General features: G+C 36.5%; 1 protein-coding gene across 1 annotated transcript in view; it reads right to left on the reverse strand.

Annotated features, from left to right (window-relative positions):
- Positions 1–300: 300 nt before the first annotated feature.
- Positions 301–22,424, reverse strand: part of TPPP (tubulin polymerization promoting protein) — a 72,111-nt gene continuing 49,987 nt past the window's right edge. The window contains exons 4-5 of the mRNA XM_008920713.2: positions 19,587–19,777; positions 301–434 (exon numbers count right to left, since the gene is read on the reverse strand). Coding sequence (XP_008918961.2) covers positions 419–434; positions 19,587–19,777 — 207 coding nt within the window. The 3' untranslated portion in view covers positions 301–418. The remainder of the gene's footprint in view (positions 435–19,586; positions 19,778–22,424) is intronic.

The raw sequence follows: 22,424 nt of genomic DNA on the forward strand, positions 1-22,424 counted from the left end.
TTGTAATTCTCTTCTGACTACATGCTCATCTAAAGTAAAATGCTCTTGTTTTAGACTGCTCTGGCTTCTGTAAAACATCAGACTCCATTAATTCTATCAGTCTGGACTTTATTTTGTCAGTACAAAATTAGTTCAGACTAAAGTGGTTTTGAAGTAGGGTTCAAAGTAAAACTCAGGGAATACAAAGCAGTACTATATTCTGCACTTAAGCTTTTACATTGCTGTCCTATGAGGATATGATTTGATTAAATTCAGAGGTATGCACACACCCCATTTACAAATTGACTGCATACACAAACATTTTGAGAAGATAGTTTTATTTCCTTCTTGTTTGCATGTGTTCCTTTGAAATGTCTTGTGCTCACAGTAGCATCAGGGAAGAAAACTAGATTGTGTCTCCTGGGAAGCTGTGCTGTTTTTAATCGCCTCTGGAGCTGCAAAACAAATTGTTGGTATTACTGCTTTGTAAACTTCAATCTGTCATCCATATTGTAGTTTATTGCTTTATCACTGATATCAAAGGCCACAGTGAACACATCTACTTTATTAATAGTTATTAGTATAACTTATACTACTGACTAAACACTATAGTAAGATGCATATTTTGAGAGGATGTTAACTGTGAGACCTTCCTATGTTTTCTGTGACTTTTCTAGTTATTTCTGTACTATTTTTTTGCAAGTAAAAGTTCAGTTTTTCCCTGCTACCAAATTTCAAAGCAGACAGTTTGCATGCTTACCTTTGTATAAATATCGCATTGTTTCAGGTGTAAGTCTAAGTTAAAGAATAGTTATCATGGGCAAACAAAGTATTCAGACGCTTTCTTAATTACATATGAAGTCCCAGTGCTACTGAAGTTAGTCATCAATTTTGGCTGCAGATTCTATTGCCAAAAATGTTCATTGTAAAATACTAACCTAAATTTCCTACATGCTTTGCTGCTGCATGTTGTTGTCCTATATTTGTCATGCTTCTCTTATATTCCTAGATAATCTAAAAGTATCATTAACGTAAAGTCAGCAAGTTTGTTCCTATTGCTTCCTTTATAGCTCTAGCATGTGCTGTCAATGGGAAAATAATTTCAGCAACTCATGTAATATAACAGATTTTATCAAAATGACCATCAAGAAGTAACCTTTTCCTGACATACACATTTAAAAAATTAAAATTTCCTTCCTCTGCAGAATGGTTAGAATAACAAGACTTGTCAAAGTTTTGTGTATAGTTGCTATGTTATCATCGATGTCATGTCCTACAATGCTATCATGAGTGCACATATTTTTTTTGTTAACACTTATTACCTACCTCAGTATTGACTCATGATGTTATTGAATTAAAAGATAGTTTAAAATTTTGTCTAACTTCCTCACTTAAACACTTGTAAAAAACCTAAATTAATCAATTCCTTTTGCAGATGATTGTCCAGTGAGTGACTGTGAGCGAAATGCATCTATGGTACATTTTAGTACAGATCATGCATTAAAATTAAGTCTTCCTCAGCAACAGAATTGACCAGATGAAATTAAAAGATACAAATGCATTAACTGAAACAGTGATATTGCAATGCTGTCACAGAACTTTGACCTTCATTCAAAAGCAAATAGTCAGGTGAGTTCAGGAAAAAATTGTAGGCAAACTCTTAGAAAATCTACAAGACTTCACTCACCATTTGAATTTTTCTCAAGTATTTTGGAAGATACAGTAACTATAGTACTGCAGCCTCGCAGTGTGGTGAACTGATTATATACAGCTTCATGCTTCAGTGGCTAGAATGTTTCCAGTACATCACGTCTCATTTAAAAATAGCTGTCTTGTAGCATGCTCAGCAGCACAGATATGTCAGAGACATCTAATAAGTCTTGTCACTTCTTGTGCATTAATTTAATTTTGGTGGTGGCTTTTCAGCTGGCATCACATTGCCAGTTAGTCTCTTGATGTTTATATATAATTTGTGGACTCATTAGGACATTAATTTTCAACACTATCATCCTATGTTCCTACTAGCTTTTTTCTAAACTTGGAAGGGGTTTGCAAACATTTTAGGAACTGAGTATCACTAGTTAGGATAGGGGAGAAAGGATTTCTGATGTATTCAGAATGGGTTTGCTATTCTGAGACAATCTGGTTTGAGTGGTGTTTGGATGCATTTAGATTTCCATTGTGCTGTTTTTTTGTGCTTATGTAGCTGCATATTGTGCCTTTAAGCATCCCTCTGGCAATAAAAAACAAGTTCATATTATGAATGTTAGTTTTGCTACTGTCATTTTGTTATGTCGACATACAGGATTACAAGATAGTCATTACAATTACAGTAATTTTAGTATTTTGTTTTTACATATTTCTCTGCATTTTTTTTATAACTTCATCTTTTTTTTTATGCATGCTCACATAACCACAGCATAATATATTTGTTAGCTTGCCCAGTGTTTTCCATTTTAGCAGTGGTCTGTTGTCTCCTTCTTACCTAGCAGACTGTTGTATCTTTCTGAGCTGTTCTCACTCAGGTGGACTATCCTGCCACTAATTAGTCTAAATTAGTAGACTTATTTTAGCCACCTGATTTTAATTGTGGAGATGGTTACCTTAGCAGGTTTTTAGTCCCACACTTTTAAAGCTCTCTCACAATGATTTACTGCTATGTAAAATAAAAACTCTGCATCTTTCTACCAGACCTATCACTGCCTGAAATACTTTCATCAGACTCCTTTCTGTAAAGCTACGGGGAGCATATAGAAAGTTAAACAACGTAAGCCTTCCAACAAGATGTTGTGCTATCTAGTTTCTATTCAGCTGAAATGACTCTTCAGCATGTATCATATGTAGAACTTGCTCATGTGCAGAATCCATAGACTCTAGTATCTCTATTCTTGCTCCTCTTAAGAATTTGTTTTTCTGGACATGCAGCCAGAAAATTGTAGAACAAGAAAAAAACCACTGTCATTTACTGAATTTACATAAATTCCTCAGCATGTTAAAACTTAGGCGTCTAAAGCAGACCCATCAGCTCATGTTTAGGGCTTTCACCTTCAGTTATCTTGAAGATATCTTGAAAGAGATGAGTCAGTGGAGCAAGTTATTCTGAATAGATGTATTCTGTGTAAATTTATGTTACTTTTCCTATTTCCATCCCAAAGCAAAAAGATAATTGCTAGATTACAAGGAGTTTGGTATTTACAAAAGTATAGCAAAGAACAAACTGCACTTGGCTTGCTGCTAGAAAGGAACCTTACCAAGCTTGAGGAGTTGGCAGATATCATTGAGTTCAGCAAAGACAAATGCAAAGTCCAGTACCTTGGGTAGAATAAACCCCTAGAGGAGGTGCAGGATCTGACTAGTTAGGTACCAGCTCTGCAGAAAATTTGGGCTTTTCCTGGATAATGAGAGGAACATGACTGCAATACATGTTGTGCTTCATTAACAAGAGCAGATTGAGAGAAGAAATTATATCCCTTCTACTCAACACTTGGGAGGCAGCACTGTGTTCCACTTCAGATTCCCCAGTAAAAGCGAGGTCATAAAACTGAAGAGTCCAGAGAAGATCCTCTAAGATGGTATGGGCTGGAACATATAATATACAAGGAATAGGCTGAGAGATGTGGTTTTGTGTAGCCTGGAGAAAAGTTGGGTGAAGGGGAGCAGGAGGAGAATCTAATTGCTGTCTTCCACATGGGGGCGTATGAAGAAGATGAAGCCAGATTTTTACAAATATACACAGTAAAATGACAACAGGCAGCTAGCATTTCCATGGCAACAAAGACAATTCCAGCTGGATGTAAGAGACTAAGTTTTTCCACTGGTCAAGTACCTAGGGATGACTTTTGAAATATGACTGCACAGAACACTGTGCAGCAGTTTTGTGGGACATTTAAGTTAGAGGCCATTTGAATAGAAGTTTGGACAATTGAGGGCATGCAGAGGTCTCTTACAGACTGAGTTATTTTATGATTCTAATTAAGATACAAGTTAATTACATACAATTTTGTATTTTAAATTTGATTTTTACTCTCAAGATGGTGTTGGAAAATTTTCTGATAGATTATTGTCTTTCATTTAAACTCTACTCTGGAGCTGTAATTTGGATTAGTGGAGTCATATGCAGAACTGCAGTGAAAAATGACACAGATAATAAGTGGGAAAAAATATTTATAAAACAGAAGTTGGAACACAGAGGAGATGAATAGAACAAGATCACTTGCAGAATTTCTGACAGACCTCTAAATAAAAATAAAATGTTTCTGCCATAACTGCAAGAATATCCAACTACAATCCAGTGAACATGTAGAATGTCCTTTGCTAGAAGGTTTGAAAAATCCTGTGAATTAACCAAAACCAGAAAGGATCTGCAGCAATAGTCCTGATACAGATATCTCAATATTTTCTTCTAAACTTTTATTAGAATACGAAGTATTGTCATAATGCAAACTCAGGCCCAGTCTTACACAACAGACAGGAAACAGCTCTTGCTGATTTCCCTTTCAACTTTTCTTTTGATCCAAATTGGAAGAAGTACTAAGAAGTACAGGAACTTGATGGTATTTCAGGTTCCAAGGACACCATCTCTTTCTCATTGCTTCTGGAACTACCTTTCCACCCTTCCTTCGCCCCACCCTTTGGATACAGCAGGATTCTTCTGTGAGCTATGGTGCTTTACAAAAAAAAAAACAAAACCAAACAACCAGAGAGCATGAGACATTTACATTATATTCAATCACCTGTATTTGGAATTCGCTTGGAATTTGGCATTAAATCCCTATGCCTAGAGCATGAAATTTCAGTGTGGTGGAAATCGCTGAAGATTATACTAGTGTTTTGCATGCAACCAGTGTACTTATGCTCTGAATCAACAAAAGCAATTTTAACCATGGTAGTGTTAAAATGACATGCTATAAGAAAATAATATAGCATACTGTGTCAGCAGTCTACGAAAAAAAGCAAAAATACAGTGTAGCATAAAATTAGAAATTTATCAGTCTGCTATCACCTACTTTCCTTGTAATCCCAAACAATCAATAAGTGTGGAGTACCTGGTCAGTAGCTCAACTTTAAAAAGCTGTATTTCAGTTCTGTTCAAAAAAATACCACATTTTATTTTGTCAGACGTAGAAAATCAGGATTGCCTAGGTGATCCATTATTACCCTTTTCTCTTGCATATTCTAGTGTATATCCATATGTTAAATTATCTGTAGTTATTTGATAGCAAACCTAATTTTCTTTGCTACAGTATAAATACTTATCTAATGTTTCACCAGCTAAACATCTCAACAGTAAACAAGGACCTGAAAAAGAAGTAGCAAAGTTTGATTTTCAGAAAGTAAGATTGAGGATTTGTCTAAAAAAGACCCAAATCTAAAACTTCAAGATGAAGCTGAAGCTTATCTTAAAATTACTGTTGACGCTAACTTTATGACCCATCCATGTATCTATTTTAGCACTTTAATTCTTTTGCCTCATATGTTCAAGCTTCTGTTTACCATAGTGCAAATTATTATCTTCTACGTAATAAATATCTGTTTTCTACTGTGTTTATTATTCTGTGACCATCAGCATCTCTGAGAGACATTCAATCTCTGTAATGAAATGAAACTCAAATTGAGTCTTCAAGTAGAAGGAATTTTTTAGCTTTCTATTGTGTCTGTACTGAAGAAAAGGCTTCAGTCTTTAGTCATTACGTATGCCTGTGATGGCTGGCTCTGAGTTTCATGCAGGCTGGCCAAAAATTGCCTTTTGCTTAGCAAGTAGTGTGTGAGAGAGTATTTCAGGAGCACAGGGAGGTAACAGCTTGGGTAAAACTAAGGGAATCTGGCTAATAACTGGAGTTGCACATAATAATATCATCATAATAATAATAATAATAACATGGGCTGCACAAAATAGTATCTTGAGCTATGGATGCATAAATAAAAGGAAAATATGGCAGATTTATATGGATAAGGTGTCATCCATACTGCTACACATTGATTCACAGTTCTGCTGAGATTACTAAATCTCTTCTACCCCACAATCCTCAGAGACACAATGGACACATATCCTGCAGTGGAAATGATACGGAACTGATGCACAAGCCCCTGTGCTTCCTTCCTCTTGTGTGACAGGAGAAATGGATGGGACCCTTGGGTTTCAGCTCAATGTCATGCACTAGGTATTTTGTAGTTCACACTCGCTCTGCTCTTGTCTAGCAACATCACACAGTGTAGTCTTTGGAAGGAAAAAGAAATAAATCTTTGTCTATTTAGCAGAAAGATTTGGTTTGCTTCCAGATGTAGTCATTGAATGTACATAGAAGTGCAAGAAGACTTGCATTGGCAAAGTGAGGTGAAATTTGCTTGTACCCTGGACTTTTTATTGAGGTTTGTCTCCAATAATTTTAATCTTGGATTTTGGGATTACTTTTAATTCTTTGTGATGAATTCTTTTTTTAATGGAAAACATCTTCTAGGTGGGAGTTAGGTCTTCCTTATACCTTGTGCACCACCTGCAGGATTCTTTTTAATATCCTGCCAAAGATTTATCCTTTCACAGGTCCGTGAAATGCAGGATTTGCTTGTTTCCAAGAACAAAACTCACAACCCAGTTACATAGTCTGATGACAAAATACGTCTTAATTCATCACAAATACGGTTAATTGACGCCTTTCTGTTCAACTTCCAGTCACGTTTAGCAACATCATAAAGTGTTCTTACTTTAACCTATGGCATCAATAATCATAATTTATGACATTCTGGTTTGTGTAAAATATTTGAGGAAAACAGCTACATTTTCACTAATTAAAATGCAATGTGGTCTGCCTCCTAGTGGACTATCAGAGGAGAAAAAATTTGAGTTAAAACAAAATTTTAAAGACAATCTGATATTACTTCCAAAAAGAATTAGAAACACTACTTGATCTAAAATTATCTCAAGTAATGTTTAAATGAGATGAAATTATGGCCCAAGAGCATGTAGAAGCCCAGAAGAAAAAGGGCTAATGAGTATGTCTCAAACACCAACAACCAGTAGTCATGGAGCCAACCCAGGATTGTTGAAAGAACCAGATGGGATTGGAGAAGAGGACCATGTGGAGGTAGGGCAGGGACAAGCATCCTTGCTCTAGTCCCTGGAGACACAACAAACAAAAGATAGGGTCAGCACAGAAGCGAGCATGAACAGCCAACCAAAAGTCAGTCCAGTAGGGGGATACAAGACCACCAAAGACTCCTGAAGCCTTCTGAGACCTACTTCCAGAAAGGTCTGAAAGAACCGACTGCAGATGGTAACTAATTTGCAGAGAAAGCAAGAAACCTGTCTTCAGGGGAGGGAAAACACATATATTTAAAGGTACCCCCACCAGGCCTGGGTGTGCACCCCCAGGGTGCTGGACATCCCATTGGCTGAACCGATGATTGATTTCTTTCTTTCTTTCCTTCTTTCTTTCTTCTCTTTCTTTCTTTTTTCTTTCTTTCTTCTCTTTCTTTTTCTTTCTTTCTCTTTCTTTCTTTCTTTCTTCTTTTCTTTCTATTTCTCTCCCCCTCTTTCTAATCCATCTCTTTTTTTTCTCTCTTCCCTTTCACCCTACCCCTTTATCTAAAACCCACTGCCATGTGCTTATATAGTAGGTCAGGGACTAACACACCAATCTCCATGCCAAGCATGTAATTTACTAATAAAACTTCATGATTTTTTTGTGGATCCTCTGAATTTTGTTATTCTTTTTGATTGAAAGCATTCATAAATCTTAGGTGCTTCCTTGCCCTTAAGGGTGGGATGTCATAGAGAGACAGACAAGAAACTGAGAAGAGCAGACTGAGACACAGCTCAGCATGAAAGCCATTGTTTATGAGATTGAGAATGAGAAAGCAAAAACAAAGATTGTACAAGGAACAAAATGCTCCTTTGATGGTTTAAGGCAGACAAGATTTACTTTAGTAAAAGAAGGTTACATCCTTCAGGATATCTGTATCATGGCAATTACCTAAAATAGGACCTAAAATTAACATAGAATATCACTTCATGTTAGTGACAGTGCCTAAGAACAGAGGGAGATCTTCAAATAATGGGAAACATTTTATACCAATTTTTATTATGTATATAACTGTGGATATGTTATACATATAAAGAAATCTAAATATTATATAAAAATCTTATATTTTTCACATTTCACTGGTCCAGTGACTTCAACATACGAAACCTACTCTCACTGAATGTCAATATATGACTACAAGAATTTTTTCTAAGACATTTATAAGAAATGTTCCTTTAAAGAATTTGCTTTGTAGTAAAAGTTCAAATTAGTAGTACTAAAATAGACTAAAACCACCAAAATATTAGTGAAATGTTTAAAAAATCATTTAGTTTGGCTGGGGAAGCAAACAAAATTGGTTGCCTGAATTGTTTTAATGTACAGAACTTTAACTTCTAGCAAGAATTAACATACATGCACATGCCTCGAAACTCAATTTAAGTGATTTAACTGGAGCTATTTTCAGCTGAGAAACACAACAAATCAACTTTTTCATAACACTACAGGCAACAACAGATGTTAGTAATGTTGCAAGGAAGGCAAAGCTGTTTTCACAACAGTATTGTTGATGGATACAGCCAGAAACCCTCCACAGTTAAAAAAACAAAGCCAGCACCACCATCAAAATCAAAATCAGTTCCAACAGCCTGTCTATGGGTGACTAGAATGAAGGGTTGATGGTAGGAAACATGTATATATTCAGTGTGATTCCCTCCAGACAAGTCTATCCAACAGCTAGTGCCTGGATCCCTGTTTTCCCCTGCTCTGGCACCTGGACACATAAGTCTATAAGGATCACAGCTATACCATTGGCTGGTACAGTTCCATGTCATCATTCCCCTCCCACCTTCTGCAGACTACACTGTATCCCTTGAGTAACTGGGATTAGATATGCAGCCAGATGAGTAACTAGCACATGGATTCTATCATCTCCAATTGCATTCTGTGTAGAGACGCACCTTCAGACTTGTGGCCTCCTCAGTAGTCGTTCTGGACTGCCTGGTCCCTTCAGTATGTTCTTCCAATTGTCTCTGAGACATACACGTATCTGGCCCAGTCTTATGACTGCTTTGGTAACTGATGCTAAAGCCCCTTCACCCTCTTTCTGTCCAGGTTCTGTTTGATATTTGCTGGCAGTCAAACGGCAGTAATCCAGCCCTTCACCTGACCCAGTAGCTGGCACCACAGCCACATGGGTTTCTATCACTCATAATCTTCGTTCTAGTTGCTGGCACATAAAGCCTCAGCTGCCCTTAGTCGCTGGCACCACAGGTAACACTGGCTATTGTGACCCACAGTCGACTGCAGTTGACCCGGCAATTAGACCTCCACATGAACATGTGTACACAGAATAAAGAATCCCCTCACCCAAAAAATAGTTAGAAACGAAATTTAATATGACAGGGCAGCTGCCACTTATGAGGTCCAGGGCATCACCTGTAACTGCACAGATCAGGGACCAGCCCCTTATCCTTCTATTTTCCTGTGCTTGTTCCTCCCCAGACCACCTACATCCCTGCATTTGATCCCTTCCATATATATGAAATTCTGTTGTGGAGAAAAGACGACTGAGAGGGGAATCTAATGAATACGTATCAACAAGTAAGCAACGTTTCAATGTGCCCAGGTTAGTTTACATTATTAATAAATCAGTGCAGTGAGTAAAGAAAACTGAGGAAATGAAAAAAGGCTAACTAGAAGACCAGGTTTTATAAGTCTTCCGAAGATTTCAATTTGACAGAGGTGGCCTTTTTTTCCCTCCACACCTTCCTCCATGTAGTCCCAGCTCTGGTAGAACAGCCAACAGAACCAGAAGAGTTCAGCCTGCATTTGGCATATGGACACGAGAGAAGGAGCGCATAGTTCCTGCAATAGTAGCTCCACATAGAGAAAGCTAGCCCAAATAATTGTATTCCTGAAGTAAAGAGAACACATCCTAGTAGATGTTTTTTTATTTTTCATTTTAAAGTTGTCATGCGTAAGTGGTGTGTTGGAGTGAGTGGGCATTTCTAAAGGCTCCACAGGAAAAAAATAAAAAATCCTCAACTCTTGAAAATACAGATCTTAGTGTCATATTCTCATAGGGCACACGAGTACTATCTCCCCCTTTTTTAAAAACTTCTTCAACTGTAAAGAAAAATATTGATTTTTCCTTTAATAACCCCTAAAGGTTCTGCTTCACTATGTTTCTTAACTGTTTCAGTAACCATACATGCTCACAGTTAAAAGGAGTACAGGAGGGGATGGTACATGTTTTCTGTGCACGAAGAAAAGCTATCTCAGGATTAAGTTGTATTAGATTTCACTGAAAAGGCATTTCTAAAGAAAGTTGTCTAGTGTGTGAGCACAGAGAACACCATTTCCAGTTTGAGAACAACTGCAAAAGTGTAGCTGTAAGCTGTTTAGTTTTGTTTCCTTGCTCAATTTGGCAATTAACAACTGACTGCTATATTTCTTGAGCAGCACTGTGCCTGTTTATTTCTATTATGACATTATTAATTACATTATTATGATGTTCTGAGTTTAATTAAATACTTCTGTCTTCTGTTTCTTGAAAAAATCATGGTATTATTGCTAATGAAAAGCTGAATAATATTGTTATTTATAAGGAAAAGGTCCATATTTACTTTTGGATGTAACATTATTAAAACAATATTCTATGTAGCAAATTACTTTCCTTACAAGTAAAATATTTTCAACACCACTTAGAGGAGGTGAGAGAAGTAACTCAGGCTTTCAGACTGAGGATCAGTCTATCTTACGTAGCTGGTTAGGAACAAATTGTTTCATCCCTGACAGGTCTCATTTGGTGGATCACCATCATCATGGCTATTCAAGCATCACATTAGAGTTCTCAAAATATCAATGCTCACCTTTAGTCATTATTAAAACTAGGAAAATAAATAGTAAAGAAGAAATAGATTCTGCTCAGAACCTGTTCAGAGAGTAGTTTGATGTAGTTTATATATGCAGTAGCAATTAACATCTGAACTGTAAAATAACAGCTGTTAACAAAGTTTATTAGCAAATACCATTTACTTCAATAAATCCCAGAACTGACATAATAACACGTTTATTGATCACTTTACCAACTAAAGATACAATTTTATACAGTCAGTCAACAGCAGTAACGTACTTTATGAGAAGCTATGCTTTAAAAAATGGTGTTTAAAATATAGATTTCACTACAATTTTTCAAGCCAAGCTTTTACAGTGCTAATCAAAACAACTGCTGTACTTGAACTTTTTCCCTAAAACATCAACAATAACGTTGCAGACAAAGTAGCTTTTCCATTGTTAATGTGGGTTTAAATTTAACAAGACAACTTCAAAAGGTTTAAAACATCCATAACATTGTCATTACTTTAACATTCACACAGATAAAGTGATACATTTAATACTTTCTAGCATTAATAAACAGTGTAAAAATATATTGCATATATATATATATATAAATTTGTTTCCTTTTCCTGAAAAAACCTAGTACAAACTAGTAGCATATGACCCCCCCTTCAAGTTTCTTTTACTTATTTTAAAGATTGAAAAGTAGTAGTTTTAAATTAATAGAAAAAAAGACATGGAAATAGAGAATCACTGTTGTGCTCCCCCATAACCACTCGTCATGGTTACTAAGTATATTAACCTCTTGGTAATAGTGGTTCCATTTTTGCTAATGCCAGTTAGAAATTTGGCACTGACTGCAGTGGGGATAAGATTTTGCCCAGTGTATTTTGCACTGGATGGTGCCTGCCCCTTTCATCAAGTGGTTAAAAATCTTTGCTTAGGACATGTTTATCTACTATAGTTAAGATTAAGAAATGCTATGCTCAAGTTGATCATTTGCAATAATGAAAAGAAGGTTCAGTGTAAAATTAGTGAGAAAAAAAGTAAACTTGTAAGGTTAAATGATCATGTAAAATTTTTACCGTGTTGAAAATTTCACAGTGAACACAGTAGGCTAGTACAGCTGAATGTTAATGTTTGCAATGCCTGCAATTATAAAAATTGCAGGTAATTATTAGCACACAGCAGCTTCCTGGTTGATGAAAGACAAATGAAAATAAGAACAAAAACTAGTAAGCATCACTGAAGGTTTTTATCATACTGTACAGTGCTCCAAGGAAGACCATGTCAAGACCTATCTCCACATCCCAACTGCTTAACAATTAAATTTTAATTAGTGCTCTAGGTAATCAAAAACAAAATAGTTTTGCCTCTACATTTTACGATCAGGTCCTGACAGCATGCACATCCAGATTTGTGCAAATCAAGAATCAAAACATCTAAACCAAATTATAAATGGATGTTGGAACATCATGGACAGCTAAACAAGTTAGCAAAGGAATAAAGCTCAGTGTGGATAAAAAAACGGTTCATGACTGAAGAAAACCAACCTCAAACATTCAAAAATTATACTTCTGTATAAATATATATTTCTCCTCTAATATTTAAATCTGTGAAACATAAAACCTCGCTAAGAATAAACTTCAATATACTTATCCAACATTGACCATTTCTCTACTTTACAGAATGTAAAGACAAATTTCTTTGTATTATAAGCATTATACAAAAAATTTTCCCTGCTGCAATAGTTTGCCAAAGCTGATATATTCTGCACAAAGATAAAAACAAACACAATTTTGCACCCTATAACTTGTTATTGTCTATGATCTTGCCTTTTCATACACCACTACAGTGCTAACAAAAGTAATTTGCCAACACGATTTTATACAGGACATCAGTTTGTAGGTTAACTGACTTTACACAAAGCCTTTGTAAAAAGCTAGTACCTATTTAGCATGAATATTACAGATATACGCAGCATTTCAACAGTATTAATATAACCCTATTGTAACAGAGCCCAGGCTGCATTATTTCACATTATTTAATTACTTTGTTTAAAAATAGCATTTGAGTAAATGCAAGCATACAGAAACTCATCTGATGTAAACTGGAACTTAAAATAACTAATCTCTGTGGGGATACAGATTGCCATCTTTTTTATTATTTTGTTGTTCATCCATAATATAGATGCTGATCAAAATGCAAAAATGGATTAACCTAATGTGTTTTTAGGGACAAATTTGTAATTAATTTGAATGTAACTTTATTCATGTTTCTAATATTTTTCTGAAAATGTGCAAAGTAATAGAAAAATCTTGCATAAAGATAACGGAAGGTAAGGGCAAGTTATAAGAGCTATCTTTAAGACCTTTACAAATGTTTACATCAAAACTCACTTTATACAATGCCATAAACTTTACAGTAACTCACAAAAGAGAGATGCTGTATAACTACATTTGAAAATCAATTCATTGGCTGTTTAGCTGCAATGGAATATGGTAGTGCTTAACATTTTTCCAAATCAGGCTAGTCAGCTGGGCATTTCAATGTCAATTGCCAAATGTAAGGTATTTAAAAAAAAAAAAGCCTCTTCCGTACTTTTGCCCTCATGTATATAACATGTCCCAAAGTAGTGTCTGTGTGCATGTGCATGAAAACCAAATAGAACTTATTTTTTAAAAAATCATTTCAGATTATCAACATTGCAAATGTCTGTCAAAAGTATCCAGCAAATAGGCTGGATTTTTCCCCTTTTATTTATTATCAGGATTGCCCTTGTCAAAGTCTGTCTTGAGTAGATGATCAATTAGTTAGAACGAAAGACGCCAATTCAAATGTTTTCTGACAACAAAGCAAAGAGTTATATCTTAAACTTGTTTTGAAATCCACTTTTTTCAGAGGGAATTTGAAGCAATATAGGCAAGGTTAATATACTGAAAAACATGAAAAAATACTACATATATTACAGTTATTTCTCCCTGCAAAAACAAATTACTTGGACAATTAAAACATGGAGGGTCTATCTGCAATATTCTTTTGCTTCCAGAAGCAACATTTTTAGCTGGGACATCATTCAAAGCATTGTTTTTGAGTTTAATGAGCAAGCATGAATGCAACTATGGGTCTCTCACTAGTTTTAGGATTCTGAAGATTTAAAAAAACAACCCTGACCATCATTTCCAGTTTATATTAGGTAAGCCAAATGGGCACTTAAGGGTGCACAAAATGAGCAACTGAATATCTGCATGCTATTTTATGGGCCAACACTCCAAATACAGGAAGTACATGTTTCAAGTTCAGGTACTCCAGACTGAGAATTTCACACAAGTTTGAGAGCTGTCATTTTGCTTTAGGTATTTAATTTTATCTTTATAAAAAAAAGACTTGAGTCCATTGACATTGTATGCCACTCCTGTTTCCTGTTCCTGTCTCATTATACAATGACTTTATACCTACTAACAGATGAACAACTATGTATATGTAGTGAATGTCTACTTGTTTCACAAAGTTTGGGCAAAGAAAAATATAGCATCCATGCTGAGCATAATTTTAAATGGTTTCTTGAGAACACTCAGAGGAAAGCTTGCTTTCACCTTCTCTCTCCTACTACCTCACTATGGAGAAACCCCTCTTGTCACACCAAGTCTATGTCAGAATCGCTGAAGAGTGATTGCCCTCAGAAACAGGAACAGGGTAGTCAAGTAAAACCATAAAAGTCTCCTTAGATCTTTAACTTCATGCTATGAAGGGAGAATGGTAATGTCCCCAACTGACCAAGCTGAACAGCACTGGCTGCAGGACTAGAGCTTGGCCCTAACAAGATTTAAGGTTTGCATCAATATTTATACGGTTTAACTACTTAGCTGGATCCAAAGAGTATGTGTACACACACACAAACCTACCTAAGTCTTGTGCATTACATTACTTATTACCAACTAATTGATGAGCCAAGAACATGATATTCACACTACAAACAACGTACACAAAGGTGTAGTCATTTTGGCACACACACAAGGCTAACAGTCAGTTAAGAGGACACGTACTAGTGCAACACGTTACACTTGCTCTATTATGAAGGTAAAAGTTTTGCTTTTGGCCAGTGCAAACAGAGAATTCTTATTCACAGATGTCAGGCACATGCCCCCAGAATACATGCATCACTGAAGGCAGGGTTATGTTATGCTTTGAATACCATACATGCAGGCACAAAGAATTAAAATTAATTTTATAACTATGAAAAGCCTTAAGGAAAAAAAACCTATCAATTACATCTTTAAAGTTTTGGTTTTAGAGGAAGATACATGAGGATTTTCTCTACAAATGGTTACAGATGGCTGGGATACCTACCACTTGCAAGACAAATCCACAGTAGTCATTTGCCTTTTTGTTCTGCCTAATTCCAGCTACCATGAAAAATATTAATTGAGCCAATAGAGGGGAAATATGGATGAATAAAATGCTAATTTGCGAATAAAGCTTTGTATAATGATAAAAAAACTGTCAGAGGAATTTTTAATTTAGGTAAAGTCAGTAAAATACATACTTCAATACAAAATATCTTTGAAGGACCATCTTTATGCTGATAAAAAACACAAGCTGTAATATGTGAGTAGTTTTGAAATTGTGCTTCCCCTTTCCTAAATGAAAAGTAGATAGAAATATTGTAGGTTAAAAAAGAAAATGGGGCTAGATTTTAGTCACTGTCCAATATTCAACATTTCCCTTGGGATTCCAAATATTTAATTATAATTAATGACAGGTGTTCACATAGGACTGTTGAGAGAAATTAAGTTTTTTAATGTTTGCTTCTTTGTAACACTATTGTGATAACTTTGATAACCACAAAGAGAAGGGCAGTAATTTTTATTTTTGGTATTTCCACACTGATGGTTGCAAAACTCTCAACTGAAGCTCATGGAGTGACTAGAGGGAATTAGTAAGCAAGCACTAACAAGAAAATCCCTTTTGACTTCTGCATATTTAATTTTTAAAATAGGTTATTTTTAGAAAATTATTTGTAAGGACTATTGATTTGCCTCAATAAGGGTTTTTATTTCTTGTCCTCAATCTTGCAAAGGTTTTGATGGTCAGGTAAAGTCTCAGTGGACATACAGGTAAGATTGTGTACTGCCATAGTATTTAAATAAAGTTTGAGTTTGTTCTGTAAGGCAGTTATTTCTAAAAGGTACCCAAACTTTCTGATCACGTTTCTTTTGGTAGCATGTTCTGCAGTAATGAAAACAAAGATAATTAGGAACAACAGGGTTTTATAGAAGTTGTCGCATAGGACAGTGCTGCATAGTGTAAGCTGCTGAAAATCAGGCTGGAAATTTAGATAGAATGAGTTGAGATGCCCCCAAAAAAGAGATGAGAGTAAACCTTATTAGGTACCCATGTCCTTACTTCAGACATTAGTTATAGTCTGCAGCATGGTGCACAGGAAGACAATATGCTCTAGAACAATTCAAGGGCTGAAAATGGGGCACCTCCTGCACCTTCCCAGCTGTCCCTTCCCATAACCTTTGAGGTACCAGCTGTACTTACTGTCCTGAGAGTTGAGGGAATAGTAGACGAATAAGAAAATGTACTTTGCCTCATTCCCAAGCAGGCCTGGAACTTAAGAGCTAATAATCAAGCTATTATTTAGACTTCTAATTTCTGACAGATCTTAGTATGAGCCTAAGTAGGTGGCTGAACCCCTAAAACACATAACCATTATCTTTCACACCAAGTATAGTAAAAGAGAAAAATCTTTACAAAGTACTATCTTTCCAACCACAACTTTTCTTTGTAGCTGTCATATCAGAATGACTTCTTTTCATGCACCACTTTGAGGTTTAAAACTATCAGACTGTAGAAACGAACAAGAAACAAAGAAGTGTGTTCCTGAAAATAAAATACTGCTATCTGAACCATCTTCTCGGGTCCTGATCCCAAGCTTACCATTCCATTGAAAGAATTTCAAAGTTTGCATCACGTCCTTACAAAGTGCTTTGGTTCATGGCAGGGATTTTATAATGCACAAGCAGCGCAAAGTAAACTCTGGCAGAACCCCAGCACGTTCCATCAGCCTCTTTTAAGTGAACAGAGTAGCTCAATTTCTAGACAGTGTCAGCTTGGATCTGTCTGCACTCTCAATTCCTTTGCATGCCTTCTATCTTATGAATGTCCTGGTCTCACTCACTTTGAACTAACAACTTAAACCTAATTATACCTTAAAACTTTCCTAAACAATCACTCTTCCTACGTGGCAACATTATGGCATTATTGACACTCTGTACTTGGGTACCTGAGAAAGCCTGTCCCTTGTGCCCCTCAGGTTCAGTGTCACCTGATGTGCCAGAAAAGGCAGCTAGCTAGCAACAAACAGCCAGACCAACAGTGTGCTGACAGGGCTCTGCAGAAGGCTGGACTTCACCCTTTATTCAGGCTGGGTCCAGATCTTTTTAGTTACCACTGAGTTATGAGTCAAGTCTTAAAGTCAATGGGATAAACGGGGGCACTGGTTTTACCTGTAGCTTAGCTGAAGGCTTTATCAAGTGTTAGAGGCTCAGCCTTTTTATTCATAAAAAAACAGGACTGTCCTGGAACTTTTGTCAGATCACAGGCACTGGTGACATAGAAGAAGGTTCTCTACATTTAGACAGTTCACTACCATGCCAGAATAATTCTGTCATTGTTGGTATCAAGTATGCTAATTTCTGCTTCGGAGTGTGACAGGTCACCAGTGCAACACACAAATCCTTCATTCCGTGGACATTTTTCTTCAAGAACACTGGGTAACTCTTGGAAAGGGTTCACAGAGTTGGATGCTTCTCATCCTGAGCATCCTTACATACACCAAAAATCTTCCAGAGCTGTCCATGGGAAAAGCCGTTTAAATATTTACAAGAACGTGTGCTGAGTTTTGGCAAACTTCCCTCCCTCTTAAAAACAAAAGCCAAAATAAATTATAAACAAATAAAAAGATCTCCAAGTCCACAAGGAAGTCCTTGCCTTTTGTTTGCTATTGTTGTTTTGATTCCAGGATGATGTATGGGCTCAAAGGGTTATTGAAGGCAAAGTTACAAGAAGGGCTACCACGCAATGTCAGCAAAACACAGCATGAACAAAGTAAGGGCTGAAAACCAGTGCTCCCTTTCCATACATTGGCCAAATACAAACTGTTGACCTGCAAGGCACATGACAGCATACACTGCTCACCTAAATGTATGTACTGAGTGGGATGCTGATACAGGAGGGGAGAGAGGGAGAGCAATATATCTATTAACCTTTGTTCAGAGTTGAACATGGAAATCAGTGCATGATTTTTGAAAGAAAGCAAAGCAGAACTGCAAGCAGTTGGTTTTGAATACTGAGTATCTTTCATAACTGTAGAGAATCAGGGTAATACATCAGGTACTTGTTCAGCTCCTGCAGAAAACTGGAGCGGCATTTTCTCCACTTTTCAGCCAATATTAAAAAAAAGCTTATTTTTATTCCAATTAATTTCTTTTGGTATTCTGGGCCCCAGGAAGGTCACACTCAGTTGCCTGTACCTTAAGCCTGTGGGACTGATTCTCCCGGTAACAGTGGAAAGCTGTCCCAGCAATACTATTACTCACAAGTTGGGCAGCAAAAGTGAACAAAGAATCCAAGCCCTTGGCTTAAAACAAATCTAACATAAAAAGTAGCCCACTTACAGTGGCATATTTTTTGTGGGCAAAACGCACCTAATTACATACAATTGTAACTGTTCTTATTCCAAGGGGCTATAAGATGTCCCTACATATATTAGAGCTTAAAGGAACTACGTGCCAACATACGTGCACAATAACATTCATTTAATTCATTCATCTGATTGGCAGTGTTTAGTCAAAACCAGTATTTCAAAGCATTATTAGTTTAATGCCCCCTTCATTTCCAATGTGAGGCAGTGCAAACTTGAAAAGAGACTGCAAAAAGCCTTAACAGACTTTCTTAGTAATGTCTTGTTCCTCACCTCTCAGGTTAGTACAATAGCTCCATCCAAATCCAGCCAGTCAGAACCATGCTACGGTACACACAGTAACAAGCACAAAGTACAGACAGGAGGAAAGTAAGGGCTGGTATTTTCCACCTCTTTCTGTTGACATAAAATACTTTAGAACCTATACTGTCCTAGAAATAACTTCTTTTCAGTTTTTCCATGAGTGGTGTATGACAATTACAGGATAGCACCTACTATACTACAACCACTTACTCCCCAATAGTATATTGTTGAATGTTTTAAGGAAAGTGCCAGATCCCATATAAGACATTTAAAAAAAAATCCAAAACAATAGTCAAACAGCATAAGTAATAGGATATTATTCAGAAAGACTGCTATGAAAGACCCTCTTTTCAAGAGGTTCTTTTTGGCATCCTCAGGGCAACTGGACATCTAGGAATGTTTGAGATACTTTGCTTGAACGGACAAAGTGTGGTATAACTGCTCTTGACTTCGGCTTTGTTGTTTGTTGGGTTTTTTTGTCTAAATCTCAACAAAATGATGTATTTTTGTACCTATATATTTATTTATTTTTGCCAATATATGCATGAGGAATGTAATGAAGTGGCATTGTGCTGCTAGTAGCTCAGCAGATGTTGAAATCAGTTCCAGTTCCTGAAGACAACTTCTTGACAATATAGTCTCAACATTCACAATAACCAAAATGTGGGATTCATAACATCATTCTTACAAATATATACTCTATCCCCCTCTGTGTTGTAAACCCTCAGCCTTACTTGTTTCCTTGTACTTTATGATCGTATGTGCCTGCATGCTTATAACCAGATACATATCCTGAGTTATCCACCAGATCTTCTCGGCCAGCTCTGCCTTTTCCTTTCCCACTGGCATCAAATCTCTCTTTGTGAGAACCCGTGAATTTTGAAGTATCTGTAAGGCGTGATACAGTTGGAGATGAAACGGTTTTCTATTAAAGAAACAAAAAAAAAACACACATCAGAAATCAATTATTCTTAATACAGATATTTGTACATGTAACCAACACTTAAATATTTGCTAATGGCAAAGACTATGTAAATACTCATTTCCAGCAAAAGGAGACAAAAAATATTTGTTTCTTGCCATTACATACAATGACAATCATCATATAGTAAAAAAGAAAATAACACAAATTATATCAAAACCTTTTGGAAGAGACTTTGAGTATGAGATACTTCTGATTAATAATAAAGTTCTAAGCACCAAAGATATGAAGGCGGCATAGGAAACAGCCATGTTCAAAATCCATTATGTCAACATTGAAGTATAAAAGCCTGGCTGCATCAATACAGAAAAAGTAAACCAACACAGCTAGCTCTTAAAACATACAGTTTTCTTGTTCACATTGACTTGGTAGCACTTTATAACCAGGAAGACTCTAAATGAAAGACAAAAGTAATATTCAAATATTCAAATTATATCCAAGGGCAATGTGAGAGAAAATTGTGCGCAGGTATCCCAGATACCAGCAGCAGAAGGATTTAGGAATATTTATTTCTGAAAGCCAAGAACACTAACATGATGGTGCTATCTACAGCGGGTATGAAAAAATGTGCTGCTTTTTCCTCTCTAGACCTTTTTAGAGGCTTAGCTGCCCCCCCCTCGCAGGGCCTCCAATGTTGTCTGTAAGAATTTTATCTTTTCAAGGAGTTAACCTCTCTGTAAGGCAAGAGAAGAAAAAACATCAAACTGTCAATGGGAAGATCTTCTGTCCCAGGCAGCAAAGCTTCCTTGAGTGACATAAATTCCCCCCTCCTTGAATAACTCTTCTGAAAAAGGTCTTCTACACTTATAGGCAATTTTTCAAATAGTGATTAAACTTACCATTACAAATTCTAAGAACAGCAATCTGTCCTGAGAATTAATTTGGCAATGGAAAAGGCAGTCAACCAGAGTTTCTGAGAGTTCTCTCTAGATGGGACAATACAGTATGTGCACATCTAGGTAAAACTGATTTTCTGTAAAGTAGTGGTATTTAAATACAAGGAAAATAAATATGTGTTAAGTTTAATTACTATTTCAAAAAGAAAGACTACAGCTTCTGCTCCTTTATTTCAAAGGCATGGTGCAAAAGGTATGTAATACCTCAATTTGTGCCTCAATACACAAATTACAATAAAAATGCATGAGAATTTTTGTACAGTTACATATCTGGTAACATACATAAAACCTATGTGAGCGTAATATGAAAGGAAATGCATACATATTAACACGTAAGAAGAAACAGTCAAACAAGGAGGGATATTCCCAGGAAACTATTCCCAGGATACCATTCCCAGTGGTAAACTTGAGAAATGTGCTGTTTATATCAAGACACCTGCATTCTAATAAAACCATAACACAGATACTTATCAGAAAATCGAGGTGTATCAACATCTTGTTGCTATCAGCAAGATGATAGTAGCGAGTCCGCAGTATGCCACAAAAGCCTTTATGTTTCCTATTAGTCTCCTAGGAAAGTAGCAACATATTTCAGACCAACAAAGAAAACTGAGGGTGGGTAACAGCTTGGCAGATTAAAAAATATGATCTTTTTGTCCCAAAAAACAGTTAAACAAAACCTAAAACCCCAGTACAGGGAGAGTGCAAATCCAGAGCAAAAGCTGATGTGATCCCGCATCCTGTTGTCTTTCAGCCCAGGATGGATCAGAAGGCTTCCTGCATCACAGGAGCCACAATGTGTGAAATGAATATTAAGGCAGTAGTTGCAAGGCAAATATTCTATATCTCATAATTGATTTTTACTCAGTAAGAACTGCAGCCTTTTCCTAAGTTGCATGGAAAATTACTGGTGTGCCCCTTCCCATATGTGATGGAATATTACAATTGAAAGATGACAATTCCTGTTGGTTTGCTGTTGGCAAAATTTCTATGAAATGGGAGGTTCACTTTGTTTCCAACAATACAAAATTCAAGCAATTTTAATTCCTTGTACATTATGCTCTCACTCCCTGAACTGATACATCTATCATCTATAAAAGATCAGAGACAATGAGATGCCACTACAAGGCTATGCAGAACACCCCATTTCTCATTTTTCTTCTTTGTTTTCATCATTCTTATGATGAATGCATATCCATTAAAAAGAAAATACTACTTTCTCTTTAAGGTTGTGTGAACATTACACACAACAAAGGTCAAGTGCAATATAAGCATCCTTTTAAGATGCTTTCATTCAAAAAAGCCTTTGTAAATACAGAGTAGAATACACAACGACTTCATATCCATCTTGGACTCCTCAACCAGAACCACTAGTGGTACTGTATATTACAGAATCATAGGAACGTTTAAGCTGGAAGAGATCTCCAAAGGTCATCTGGCCCAAACCCCCAACCCTCACCTAGAGACAGTTGTCCAAGAGCATGTCCAGACAGCTTTTGCATATATCCAAGGATGGAGACACAAGAAATTCCCTGGGCAATCTATGACAGTGCTTGATCACCTTCACAGTGAAAGAGAGTTTCTGGATGTTTCAACAGAATCTCCCATGTTTCAGTTTGTGCCCATCACCTCTCGTCCTGTCACTGGGCACTACTGAAAAGAGTCTGGCTCCATCTTCTTTTGCACCCTCCTTT

Source organism: Manacus vitellinus, unplaced genomic scaffold (assembly GCF_001715985.3).
Source record: "Manacus vitellinus isolate BGI_N305 unplaced genomic scaffold, ASM171598v3 scaffold_55_pilon, whole genome shotgun sequence".
Classification (NCBI taxonomy): Eukaryota; Metazoa; Chordata; class Aves; order Passeriformes; family Pipridae; genus Manacus; species Manacus vitellinus.